Source organism: Penaeus monodon, chromosome 12 (assembly GCF_015228065.2).
Source record: "Penaeus monodon isolate SGIC_2016 chromosome 12, NSTDA_Pmon_1, whole genome shotgun sequence".
In the NCBI taxonomy this organism is placed as follows: Eukaryota; Metazoa; Arthropoda; class Malacostraca; order Decapoda; family Penaeidae; genus Penaeus; species Penaeus monodon.
Genome location: NC_051397.1, coordinates 47213084 through 47225243, shown reverse-complemented (window position 1 = coordinate 47225243; position 12160 = coordinate 47213084). Strand labels below are relative to the sequence as shown.

The following is a 12160-nucleotide window of genomic DNA, read 5'->3' as shown; positions in this document are numbered from 1 at the left end:
AGTGGAATGGGTTCTCTGGGAGTCTCTGTCTGTCTTCTTTTCCCTGGTCAGTCTCATCTACATTCTCTCCCTTTCTTTCTTTTCTTCCTTCCCTCTCCCTATCCCTCTCCTTCTCCGTCTCCCTTTCCCTTTCCCACTCTTTCTTCCTCTTTTCCTTCTCCCTCTCCCTTTCCCCCCCCCCTCTCTCTCTCTCTCTCTCTCTCTCTCTCTCTCTCTCTCTCTCTCTCTCTCTCTCTCTCTCTCTCTCTCTCTCTCTCTCTCTCTCTCTCTCTCTCTCTCCAATCCCTCCCTCCCTCCCTCCCTCCCTCCCTCCCTCCCTCCCTCCCTCCCTCCCTCCCTCCCTCCCATCCTCTTCCTCTCTCCCTCTTCCTCCCTTCCTCTTTTTCTCCCCACACCTCCCCCTTGAAACCCCTTCTAATGAAGTTAGTGACGCAGTCATAATCCGCGTGGGGACTGCAGCCGCATTCCTCCCTTCCCCTCCCCACCCCTCCATTTCGCCCCACGCCAACCCATTCCTTTCCCCTCTTTCCCCCTCCTTTCCCCTCTTTCCCCTTCCTTTTCCTCTATCCCCTTCACCTTCCCCTTCCTCTTCCCCCTTTCTCTTCCTCTTCCCCCTTCCTCGTCCTCTTCCTCTTCCCCCTCCCCTTCACCTTCTCCCTTCCCTTTCCTCTTCCCCTTTCTTTTCCCCTTTCTTTTCCCCTTTCCCCTTCCTCTTCCCCTTCATTAGACCCCCTTCCCCTTCATTTTCCCCTTCACCTTTCCCTTTCCCTTTTCCCTTTCCCCTTCCCCTTCATTTTCCCCTTCACCCTCCCCTTCACCTTCCCTCTCCCCTTCAGTGTTTGTCTTGACGTGGGCAGCATGTCCGAATCTCGTTTCTCTTTTTATTCTGACAGAAAAAAAAAGAGAAACAGGAATCGGACGGAAATGACAGGTTATTGTGATGGATTTTTAGAATGTAACTAAGATTTTCCATTTCTCTCGCTCCCAAACCTAGCCATCCGTCTCTCTTTTCACTCTCTCCTCTCTCTCTCTCTCTCTCTCTCTCTCTCTCTCTCTCTCTCTCTCTCTCTCTCTCTCTCTCTCTCTCTCTCTCTCTCATATATATAACCATATAAATGTATAAACATTTTGCATACTTTATAGAATATAAAGTGATGTTGATATTTATTTGTGTACATGTTTCTTTGTGGCTGACTCCCTGTTTTTCTCTCTCCCTTCCCTCCTCTCCCTGTGAGGGGGAAGCGGCCCCGGAAAAAATGTATTGGCTCGCGAGTGGCACTTCTTTTTGCTTCAAGGAATAGTTATTCGAGTGTTTCGTATCCGCAAAATGCTGCCTTTTCCCCATTAAGCAGAGTACACGTGTCCGTCATTTTTTCTTATATATTTTTTTTTAGATTATTATAAGCTTTTGTTTCCATCTCGAATTCTGGCCGGTCGCTGGAGCTATTAGTGTATAAATAACAGGAAAACCTCCCTTCAGTCTCTCAGCTCGGTATAGAGCAGCCGTCTTTTTACTCTCCCTCCCTCCTCCCCTTTTTCCTTCCACATCTTTCTTTTTTATTTATCTCTTTCTTTTATACATATATCTCGCATGCGAATTTTCTTGTCTCCTACGAGAAGTCTGTAAAACGGCGTAGAGTAGCTGTCCTTTTCCTCTCCTTATCTCCTCCTTCCTCTCTCCCCATCTTCGTTTTCTTTTTTTCTATTATAATGTTACGTATTCATGGATATTTGTATTTTGTTTCATTTTGCAAACATGCATTTATCTCAAATGCGAATCTACTTCGTTTTTACAGGAAATAAACAAGACGATTTAGAACAGTTTTCCTCCACCTCCTCCCCATCTTTCCTTCGTCCTCTCTTCTCCATCTTCCCTTTTTCCTCTTTCTTACACATATCCCGGATGCGAATATTCTTCTCCTACAAGTAGTCTGTAAAACAACCATCGGCGGAGTGTAAATATCGAAAGTCGATGGAGCGTCCGAGATGCGAGACAACCGGACCGCCACACGGGAGGGGGAAGTCTCTCGAGCAAGACTTTAACAGCGTCTAGAGGTTAAGTCAGTGGTTCTCAGCTCGTTTCAGGCCACGGACCGCCAGGCTAGTGGGTGGGGGAGGGGTTGGGGGTGGGGGAGGGGTGTGGGTTGGGGTTTGGAGGTGGGGGGGAAGGGGTGGGGGATGGGGAAAGAAAAAACAAATCGTGGATCATACTTTCTTAATTTTTTTTTTATTTCAGTAATGTGTGTGTATTTTTCTTTCAGGTTGACATTATATTGTTTAATAATGAGTAATCCAGTAATAAAAGATGCAATGATCTCTCTCTCTCTCTCTCTCTCTCTCTCTCTCTCTCTCTCTCTCTCTCTCTCTCTCTCTCTCTCTCTCTCTCTCTCTCTTTGTTTGTTAGTCTGTACTCTAAATAGATTGAGGGCATTTGTGTCTGGATTTTGTTTGTTTGTTTGTTTGTTTATCCACCGTTGGATTCCCACTTAGGGAGCGAGAGGGAGAGAGGAGAGGGAAAGGAAAAAAAAACACGAAAGAAAATGGAATTCGGAAACCGGAAATTCGGTTTCTTTTTCTCTTCTTTTTTTTTTCATTTTCAGTATTGGAATTTTTCTGTATCTTTATTTTTTCTTTCCCCCTTTGTCCGTTCCTTCTCCCTCTTCTGTCTTTTTTTTTTTAGACCTTCGTGGATTGTTTTATTTGAAAAAAAGGAAGACTGGGGTTGGATTGCAGTACTGTTGCCACATTTTTTAAAATCAATTTACGCACTGCGCTACCAAAGGAATTTTGTTTGTCTATATTTTTTCTCCTCTTCCTCCTCCTCCTCTTTCTTCTTCGTCTTCTTCTTCTTCTTCGTCTTCTTCTTCTTCGTCTTCTTCTTCTTCTTCTTCTTCTTCTTCTTCTTCTTCTTCTTCTTTGTGATGAAGACCGTAAACAAAATGATATGGCGGAACCGTGTCTGATCCGAGTTCTGCTTTTGTTACGCGAGGAAGGAGGAGGGGGCGTCGTGGTTACAGATTCGCCTCCTCCGTTGTTCTTCCTTTGGGACGTTCGTGCGAGGGGGGGAGGGGGGGAATGGTAAGAAGGTTTAGCTTTCTCTTCACGTATCTTCTTACCTCTTTCCTTCTGGTTTTCTTTCTCGCTCGCGCTTCTTCTTCTCCTTCTTCTTCTTTTCGTTTTTCTCCTTCCAGACCATGTGACTCACTTTCTATATCCCTCTCTCCCTCCTTCCTTCTCCATCCCTCCCTTTCTTCCTTTCCCCCTCCCCCTGTCTCCTCTCTTCCTCTCCTCCCTCTCCCCTCTTTCCCACTCTCCCTCTTCCTCTCCTTTCCCCTCTCTCCTCTCCCTCTCCCTCTCCTTTCCCCTTCTCTCCCTTTCCTTCCCTCCTTTCTTCTCTCTCCCCCTCTCCATCTCCCTCTCTTTCGTCCTTTCCTATGTCACGCTTCCATTTTCATTTCGTGGATCGTTGTCGCTGAATGCCCGAATTATGCTTCTTCTTTTTTAAACATTTAGTCAGAGCCGGAATTATTTTTGCCGCAGCCGCCATATATATGTATTATTATCCCCTCTGTCATGATTGAAAAGATTTCGAGTTTAATCTGCCCATCATGAGGTTGTTGAGCGGCTGTCCAACTCTCTTGTTTATTAGTTTTAATTTACACACATTGTCTGCCTCCATTCGTGCCACGGGATAACTGGAACCGTATTAATGATTCAGTTTGTGCGCATGTTGGCCGTGTGTGTGTGTGTGTGTGTGTGTGTGTGTGTGTGTGTGTGTGTGTGTGTGTGTGTGTGTGTGTGTGTGTGTGTGTGTGTGTGTGTGTGTGTGTGTGAGAGGAGAGAGAGAGAGAGAGAGAGAGAGAGAGAGAGAGAGAGAGAGAGAGAGAGAGAGAGAGAGAGAGAGAGAACGTGTGTGTTTACTTGTTTGTTTGTTTTGTATATTCGAAAGAGGAAGTGTTAAAGCTACGGCTGTCTGCGTTCTTACCATTGGAAATAAAATAATCATCAACATTATTCCTACTTTTCATACTTCTCAAACAAAAAAGAAGAAAGAAGCGTGAAGCGAAAACCTTCGGAAAATAAAGACAGAATACAAAAAAAAAGAAGGAACGAAAAACTGCCCCTCTCCTCCGAGCGCTCATTCCCGCACTAAGGCGAAACTTTCGAGGTCGTTCCGGGTCTCTCTTGGCGCGCACTTGGCACCCTCTTGGCCTCACCGCCCGCCCGCCGCCCGCCCGTCCTCCCGCGGCGAAGGAGCGGAGCCATCTGTCACCCGCGAGGAAGGCCGCCCGGCTTATTATGAACACGCGGCCGCTACGTCATCATCATCGCCCGCCGTCGTCGTCATCATCGCCGTCGTCGTCATCGCCATTGCCCGCGTGGGTGTTGGTCAATGAATTCTTACTCGTGTTTTGAGATTTTTTCTTTCTGTTTTTTGACGTGTCCGAACGTTGAAGGAGGTAAGAGCTGAGGTTTTAGAAATAGGAATAGGAAGAGATACTGAGGGTGAGGAGAAGGGAGGGAGAGAGGGAAAATGAAAGAAAGGAAGAAAGAGAAGGAAAGAGAGAGGAAGGTTGAGAAAGAAGGAAAGAAAAAGGAAGATTGAGAAAGAAGGAAAGAAAAAGGAAGATTGGGAAAGAGATGGAAATAGAGAGGAAGATTGAGAAAGAAGGAAAGCGAGAGGAAGATTGAGAAAGAGAAGGAAGAAGGGAGGAAGATTGATTAAGAGAAGGGTGGAGCAAGGAAGAAAAAGAAAAGAGGAGAGAATGAATAAAAAGAACTTCTGTGCGGTTAGTTTCCCGGGGTAACTTGGCTCGTTTGGCGAATAACTTTGGCGTATTGTTGGGGGAGTAACTTGTCGAGGCCCGTGTCCGCGTCTCGTGGCCCTGACAGTTACACGGGCCGGAATGTGAAAACTCGCGTTCAGCAACCGGCTGCCGGGCACGAAGCGGCGCGAGAACCCACCGAGGGACGCCTTTTGCTTTTCTTGTCTGTCTGTCTTGTTTATTGGCGTGTTTTGTATTTTCGTTTGGAAGTCTTGTGTGTCCCTTCATTTCCTCGCGCTCTCTATTCCTGCCATCTCGTTTTCCTCTTCTCCTTTTTCTTCTTGGTCGTCGTCTTCGTCTTCCTCCTCCTCCTCCTCCTCCTCCTCCTCCTCCTCCTCCTCCTCCTCCTCCTCCTCCTCCTCCTCCTCCACTTCCTCTCCTCCTCCTCTTCCTCCTCCTCCTCTTCCTCTTCCTCCTCCTCCTCCTCCTCCTCCTCCTCCTCCTCCTCCTCCTCCTCCTCCTCCTTCTCCTCCTCCCCCCTTCCTTCTCCCCCCCCCCCCCCCCCGACGAGAATTACGTAACAAGTCGCATCGCAAAGCTTAACGTCTTGTCTGTCTGTCACTAAGACGATTATGCCCGCTCTGCTATGATCCCAATGCCTCCTTCCCTCCCTCACTCCCTCCCCCCTTCCCTCCTTCCCTCCTTCCCTCCTTCCCTCCTTCCCTCCCTTTCTCCCGTCCTACCTTCCGTCCTCCCTCCCTTCCTCCCTCCCTTCCTCCCTCCCTTCCTCCCTCATCATCCCCTACTTCCCCTTCTCACCCCTTCCGATTGCCCTCCCTCCTTCCCTGTCATCTCTCCACCACTCCTCCTCTCTTCTTACTGTCCATCTAACCGCCTTATTCCCTTTCGCCATCTTTACCTCCCCCCCCCCCCAACCTATGAAGGGATTATTTCATTCTCGAAATGTCCTTTATTTCTAGTAATATTCTTATATATCTCCTGCTTCTTCTTTCTCCTCCTCTTCCTTCTCCTCCTCCTCCTCCCCCTCCTCCTCCTCCTCCTCCTCCTCCTCCTCCTCCTCCTCCTCCTCCTCCTCCTCCTCCTCCTCCTCCTCCTCCTCCTCCTCCTATTCCTCCTCCTCCTCCTCCTATTCCTCCTCCTCCTCCTCCTCCTCCTCCTCCTCCTCCTCCTATTCCTCCTCCTCCTCGTATTCTTTCTTCATGTCACTTTCCTGCCCCGTGTGCAGAGCGAGAGAGGGGTCAGAAGCCCAGCCGAGTGCGGGGGTGGGTTGGGGGGGTTGGGGGTGTCATTAGCTTTCGTTCGTTTCAATGGAGGATGAAGTTGCATCTCGAGCGATAGTCGCGTCATTATTATCATTTTGCTTACTAGGTGTGTCATGTGTTAAAGGAAGCATTTGATTTTTTTTGTGTCCCCCCAAAGAAAAAAGAAAGAAAGAAAAAAGATTAAACTAAATGTCAGTAAAAGGTACATAGAGTTCGTGGGTTGATGAGAGATTGGTAGGAGGACAGCCCTGTTCCACCGTTGTGACCCCCCACCACCACCACCAACCACCACCATCGACCTGTGCCTCCATCTTCTCATCCTCCTAATTTCTGCGGGTTAGCCACCTTCAGGAGCCGGCACAGGGGCGTAGAGAAGCCTTCCGGAACATTCAGAAGCCTCGAGGAGCCTTGGGGAACCTACCGGACGGGCGTGAAGGTGTTTGGGCGTCGCTGAGGAGTCTCCAGGAACTCTTTCGTGGAAGCTTTTTCGGCGAAGGGCTTGTCTCCTCTCTTGATTTCGTGTCTTCGTGTCACTCTCTGGGTCTCCGGTTTATCATCGTTTGTCTCTTCCTTTGTTTATTATTCTAGCTGAGGAATAAAGCGTTTACTTGTTTATATTTTGTTGTTGGCAAGTTTCTGTATTTTGTTAGCATGTCTTGCCGTTGCCATCGCTCTCATTATTGTCTTAATCTTAATTTTCGCCGTTAGAATCACTAAATATATTTCCCTTTATATATTTCCTCGTTACTGTCTTTTAATTTGCGTTTTGCGAGCACCAAAATAAACACGCATTTCCCTCCTCTTTTTTCTTAATCCTGCCTTCATTTAACGTCCGAATTGCCTTCGTTAGACAAAGGGGATTTTCTTTCTTTCTTCTCTCTCTCTTTCTCTCTCACTTGAATGAAGAAACACAAATCACAGTTTAATTTGGGTCAGTGAACCTTCAAGGGGGCGGAGCTAGGAGGGGGAGAGGAGGAGAGGGAAAGGGAGAGGGAGAGGGAGAGGGAGAAGGGAAGGAAGAGGGAGAAGGGGAGGGAGAGGGAAAAGGGGAGGGAGAGGGAGGAGAGGGGAAAGATTGGGAGATGGGAGAGAGGGTTGGCTGCATGTTGGGGGGAGATAGCGGGGTAAGGGAGGCTGAGGGCTTGGAGGGTAGGGGGGGAGGCACGGAGGAGGGGGGGATTCGAACCTGCGGGGATGAAAGGGAATTCGCTCTTCAAATTAATGATGCACCGTGCCAAAAACCGCCTAAGAACGCACCTAGCTACGTCGAACGCGCACCTATGCAGCACCCACGCACGCACGCACGCAAGCACGCACCTGTCCTATTTATGTATGTATTTGTTTCCAGAATGGATGGGATGGAAAGATGGAAATGGTGGAAGTGGGGAATAAAGGAACGGAGATGGAAAGGATGTGAGAGAAAACCCGTTTTTCGCTGCTTCTTGCTTGCTCTCCCTCCGCCCACCTCTCTCCTCTTCATTCCCCCTTCGTCGTTGTCAAGGCGCCGTTCAAGCGCGTTGAGGATTACCTCTCTTTTTCCTGCTCTTGTGCTCTCCTCCCCCCTCACTCGCCTTCTCAGCCCCGTTTCTCACCTGTCCTCTTTTCATCTCTCTCTCTCTCTTCTCTCCCTCTTCTGACTCTCCTCTCCCCCCTCAACCCTCACTCTCTCCTTTCTCACTCTTCTCTCTCTCCCTCTCTCTCTCTCTCTCTCTCTCTCTCTCCCTCTCCTTCCTCCTCTCTCCTCTCTCCTCCTCCCTTCTTTCCTCTCCCCTCCTCTCTCCTCCCTCCTCTCTCCTCCTCCCCCCTCTCTCCTCTCTCTCTCTTTCTCTCTTTCCTTCTCCTCTCTCTGCTCTCTTTCCTCTCTCTCTCTCTCTCTCTCTCTCTCTCTCTCTCTCTCTCTCTCTCTCTCATATCACGCCTCAAAGACGCGCACGTATGCATTGTATGCAGCTCTGTTGTATAGTATCGGCAGAAGAGGTTTTAGCAAAATTAACTTTTCCCGTTTGATATTCTCTTCGGAAGCCCTGTGAAGTGGCAACACTGCGTTGATTAAAGGTTTGGGGGTGAAAGGGGGGGGGGGTTACAAGGGAGGGGGGGGGTGGAGGTTAACAGGGAGAGGGGGGGATGTCTCTGTATCTGATCGTTCTTGTGGAGATGTAAAGAGGAAACTAAAAAAGAAAAAAATAAATAAAAGAAAAAAATAAAAAGAAATTAATCAATATCATTGCGGTTCCTGTTATTCCCTTTTCATTTATTTATTATTCATTTATGGGTGTAGAGGTAGATTTTGTTATTGTTGTGGTTGTTGATGTTGGTAATAGTGTATCATTGCTATTATGTTTTGATTAATGATATAAGGAGATCGATAGATGAGAGAGAGAGAGAGAGAGAGAGAGAGAGAGAGAGAGAGATTGATTGAGATTGAGAGAAAGGGGAGGAGGAGAGAGAGAGAGAGAGAGAGAAAGAGATCCAATGAAATGGGAGAGAGAGGAAGACAGGATCCATGAAAAAAAGAAAGGCCTGAGTGGGGGAAGTAGGGAGGGGAAGGAGGAGGCGAAAAACAACAACAACAAAAAAACGGGAGAAGGAAACAAGGAGAAAAAAAAGCAACAGAAGAGATAACCGAATTGGGTGAGCAGATGGATGGACGAATTACGGTGAATGGAGCAATTATAAATCTGTGTATGAATGAATGAGACTGTGTACGTGTGTGTATGTGTGCAGCTGCAATTGCAATGGTGTACCAAACGTAACAAACGGATGTAGTATCGAGCTTCAGAACAGAGGTAAAAGTTAAAATGGTGTGTATGTCAATGTGCGAGGGAATAAGATCAATGAGCGTGTAATCGAAGGTGTACTTGCGGATAAATATGAATGATATCGAGTTGAATGACTACGATGAGCGAATTGAACAAATGTATAGTGAATCAGAGAGTCTGAGTAAATCGGTAAGTGAATAAAGCTTCTTTTTTTCTTTTCCTCCGAGAGAAGCTCCGCGAAGCTTCATTAATGAGGTAAACGAAGCGAGCATAATTGGCGGGAAAAGTTGAATGAGGTCGCGGGAAGCGCCTTCGTCCGGCCGGCTCTCGCCCTCGTGGCCACGCCCCTTTCCTTACTTATTTCTTCCCTCCGTTTTTTCTGCTCTCGCGTTTACAGTTTTCTCTGTTTTCTCTTTTCTCTATTTTATTTTCTCTCACTTCTATTTTTATATATTTTTTTATGTTCTCCTTTTCTATATTTGGTCTGTATTTCTATTTTTTTTTCGCTCACTTTTTCCTCTAATTTTATTTCTTTCACTCACTCTTTTCCTTCTCATTCTGTCATTCTTCAATTTTCTTTTTCTTTTTCTTTTTTTTTCTTTTTTCATTTTCTATTTATTTTTCTTGTCTTTCTTACTTTATTTTTCCCAGTTTCTTGCATTCCATCTTTTTCAATTATTTTTTCTCCCTGACCCTTTACCCTAACGATCACTTTTGTTTATGTGTTATATATATATATATATATATATATATATATATATATATATATATATATATATATATATATATATATATATATATATCGTTTTCGTTAATTTTCCATCTTCCATTTATTTCGAAAGGGAGAAAACAATGTACGTATTTTATAAAGTCATATATTTAATGTATATGATCATTACTTCAATATATATATATATATATATATATATATATATATATATATATATATATATGTACATATATATATATATATATATATATATATATATATATATATATATATATATATATCATTATTATTAATCTGTTTGTGAATTCACTTTCATCTTGATTTTAGCGGTAGTGTTTTCACTTCTAATTATTTAATTAATATATTTTTTTGTATTAGAGTTATTCTTTATATTTTTATTTTTTATTATCCTTTTTTATGGATGGAAAGAACTAGCCTTTGTGTGACATTGTCGGCGCCGGTGAGTTGGCGTTTTATCATTTTTCTTTTTATGGGTTTGTAAAAAGTATGTTGGTTTTATTTAATGTAATATGATATTTGGTTTGATATTATGGGGTTCGTGTTAGTATTTTTATTACTATTGCAGATGATATCATCATCAGCATCATCATTTTATGATGAATATATTTGCGGATCTTGCATCATGGCTTTTCTCTCTCTCTCTCTCTCTCTTCTCTCTACATTCATCTTCTTCATCCTCTCTTCTTTTACTCTTTCGGTCTCATCATCTCTCTCTTCTCTCTCTCTCTCTTCTCTCTCCTCTCTCTTCTCTCTCTCTCTCTCTCTCTCTCTCTCTCTCTCTCCTCTCTCTCTCCTCTCTCTCTCTCTCTCTCTCTCTCTCTCTCTCTCTCTCTCTCTCTCTCTCTCTCTCTCTCTCTCTTGATGTTTGTGTTAATCCTTTTTATCCCCAACATTTCATGATATCATTTATCTTTTTTTTATGTGATTATGAAGTGAGTTTGATGCTAAAGTCTGTTTTTTTTTTTTTGTTTTTTTTTTCGTTTCTTGCTCCCAGCTGTTGTTATTAACTGTTATTTTGGATGTTATTACTACTGATGTTAGTAACGTTATTTATTATTATTGTCATTGTTATCATTGTTATTATTGTTATCGTTTATTTGGAATTATTGTTAGTATAGTATTAGTGTTTTTTTGTACTGCTTTTACTAACGCCGTTGCATTAGTTATTATAGGTTATCATCATTATTATTAGTAGTGGTATTCCCAAAATGATCTCTCACTCCCATCTCTGAATTTGCATAATAATAGCATTATCATCATTATCATTTCTGTTGTTATTATTATTGTTATTATTATTATTTTTTTATCATTATTTTATTATTATTATTATTGTTGTTGCTGTTGTTGTTGTTGTTATTATTATTATTATTATTATTATTATTATTATCATTATTATTATTATTATTATTATTATTATTATTATTATTATTATTATAATTACTACTACTACCACTACTACTACTACTAGTAACCGGGCCTTCCTCTCCTTCCAGGCGACCACGAGGTCATGCGCTTCGTGGGCAACGAGACGCACGACGAATACCTGAAACTCATTCTGCCTGACACGTCGGGCTCTCTCCTCGTGGGCGGAAGGTGAGTAGCAGCGCTCGGCTCCTCACGCCCATCTTAGACTCATCTTAGCTTCATTTCCCTCACAGGGCTGCGTAGGCAAGGGATATCTCTCCCACATATTATTGCGTAGGTTAGGATAATCACCCACGCGCGTCCGGACATCGGCGTGCATTAGGGTAATTTCCCCCATACAGCTACGTAGGCTAAGGTAGTGTCTCCCTCTCCCTCCCCCTCTCCCTCCCCCTCTCCCTCTCCCTCTCCCTCTCCCTCTCCCTCTCCCTCTCCCTCTCCCTTTCCCTCCCCCTCCCCCACCTTCACACACTGCTACGTAGGCTATATTAATCCCCCAACACAAAATTAAATAGTGTAGGTACCTCCCTCCCCTGCGAACACGGCTGTGTAGGCTAAATTTGATAAATAAGCCTATATTAATCCCTTCCACGTACATAGGGGCTGGATTATCTGACCCCCGCCCCCCTCCCTCCCACTCTGTGACCACATAAATTATTGTGTTTAAACTTGTTCAGCCACCATGCTCCTTTTTTGTCTCCCTCTCCTTCTATCATTTCCGCCCCCCCCCTCCCTACCTAATTCCCTTGTTCCCTCTCCCTCTCCTCTTTCCCCCTCTCACCTTTTCCCACTTTCCGGCTCTCTCTCTCTCTCTCTCTCTCTCTCTCTCTCTCTCTCTCTCTCTCTCTCTCTCTCTCTCTCTCCTCTCTCTCTCTCTCTCTCTCTCTCTCTCTCTCTCCTCTCTTTTATTCTCTCTCTCTCTTATTCTCTCTCTCTCTCTCTCTCTCTCTCTCTCTCTCTCTCTCTATATATATATATATATATATATATATATATATATATATATATATAGAGAGAGAGAGAGAGAGAGAGAGAGAGAGAGAGAGAGAGAGAGAGAGATATCTTTTTCTCCTCCCTCCTATTCCCTCCCCCCGTGAGCGTACCCCCCCTACCCTACATGGAAGAGGACCTAGTGCGTTGACGTATTGCCGCGTTTTATTCCCGTTTCTCTCAGCGTTG

General features: G+C 44.7%; 1 protein-coding gene across 2 annotated transcripts in view; it reads left to right on the top strand.

The window, feature by feature from the left end:
* The first annotated feature begins 11042 nt into the window (after positions 1-11042).
* The window catches only part of LOC119579506 (semaphorin-1A-like), a 36830-nt gene continuing 35712 nt past the window's right edge, over positions 11043-12160 (top strand). For both annotated transcript variants that reach the window (XM_037927365.1, XM_037927366.1), the window contains exon 1: positions 11043-11152. In XM_037927365.1, the coding sequence (XP_037783293.1) occupies positions 11067-11152 (86 nt within the window). In that variant the 5' untranslated portion in view covers positions 11043-11066. The remainder of the gene's footprint in view (positions 11153-12160) is intronic.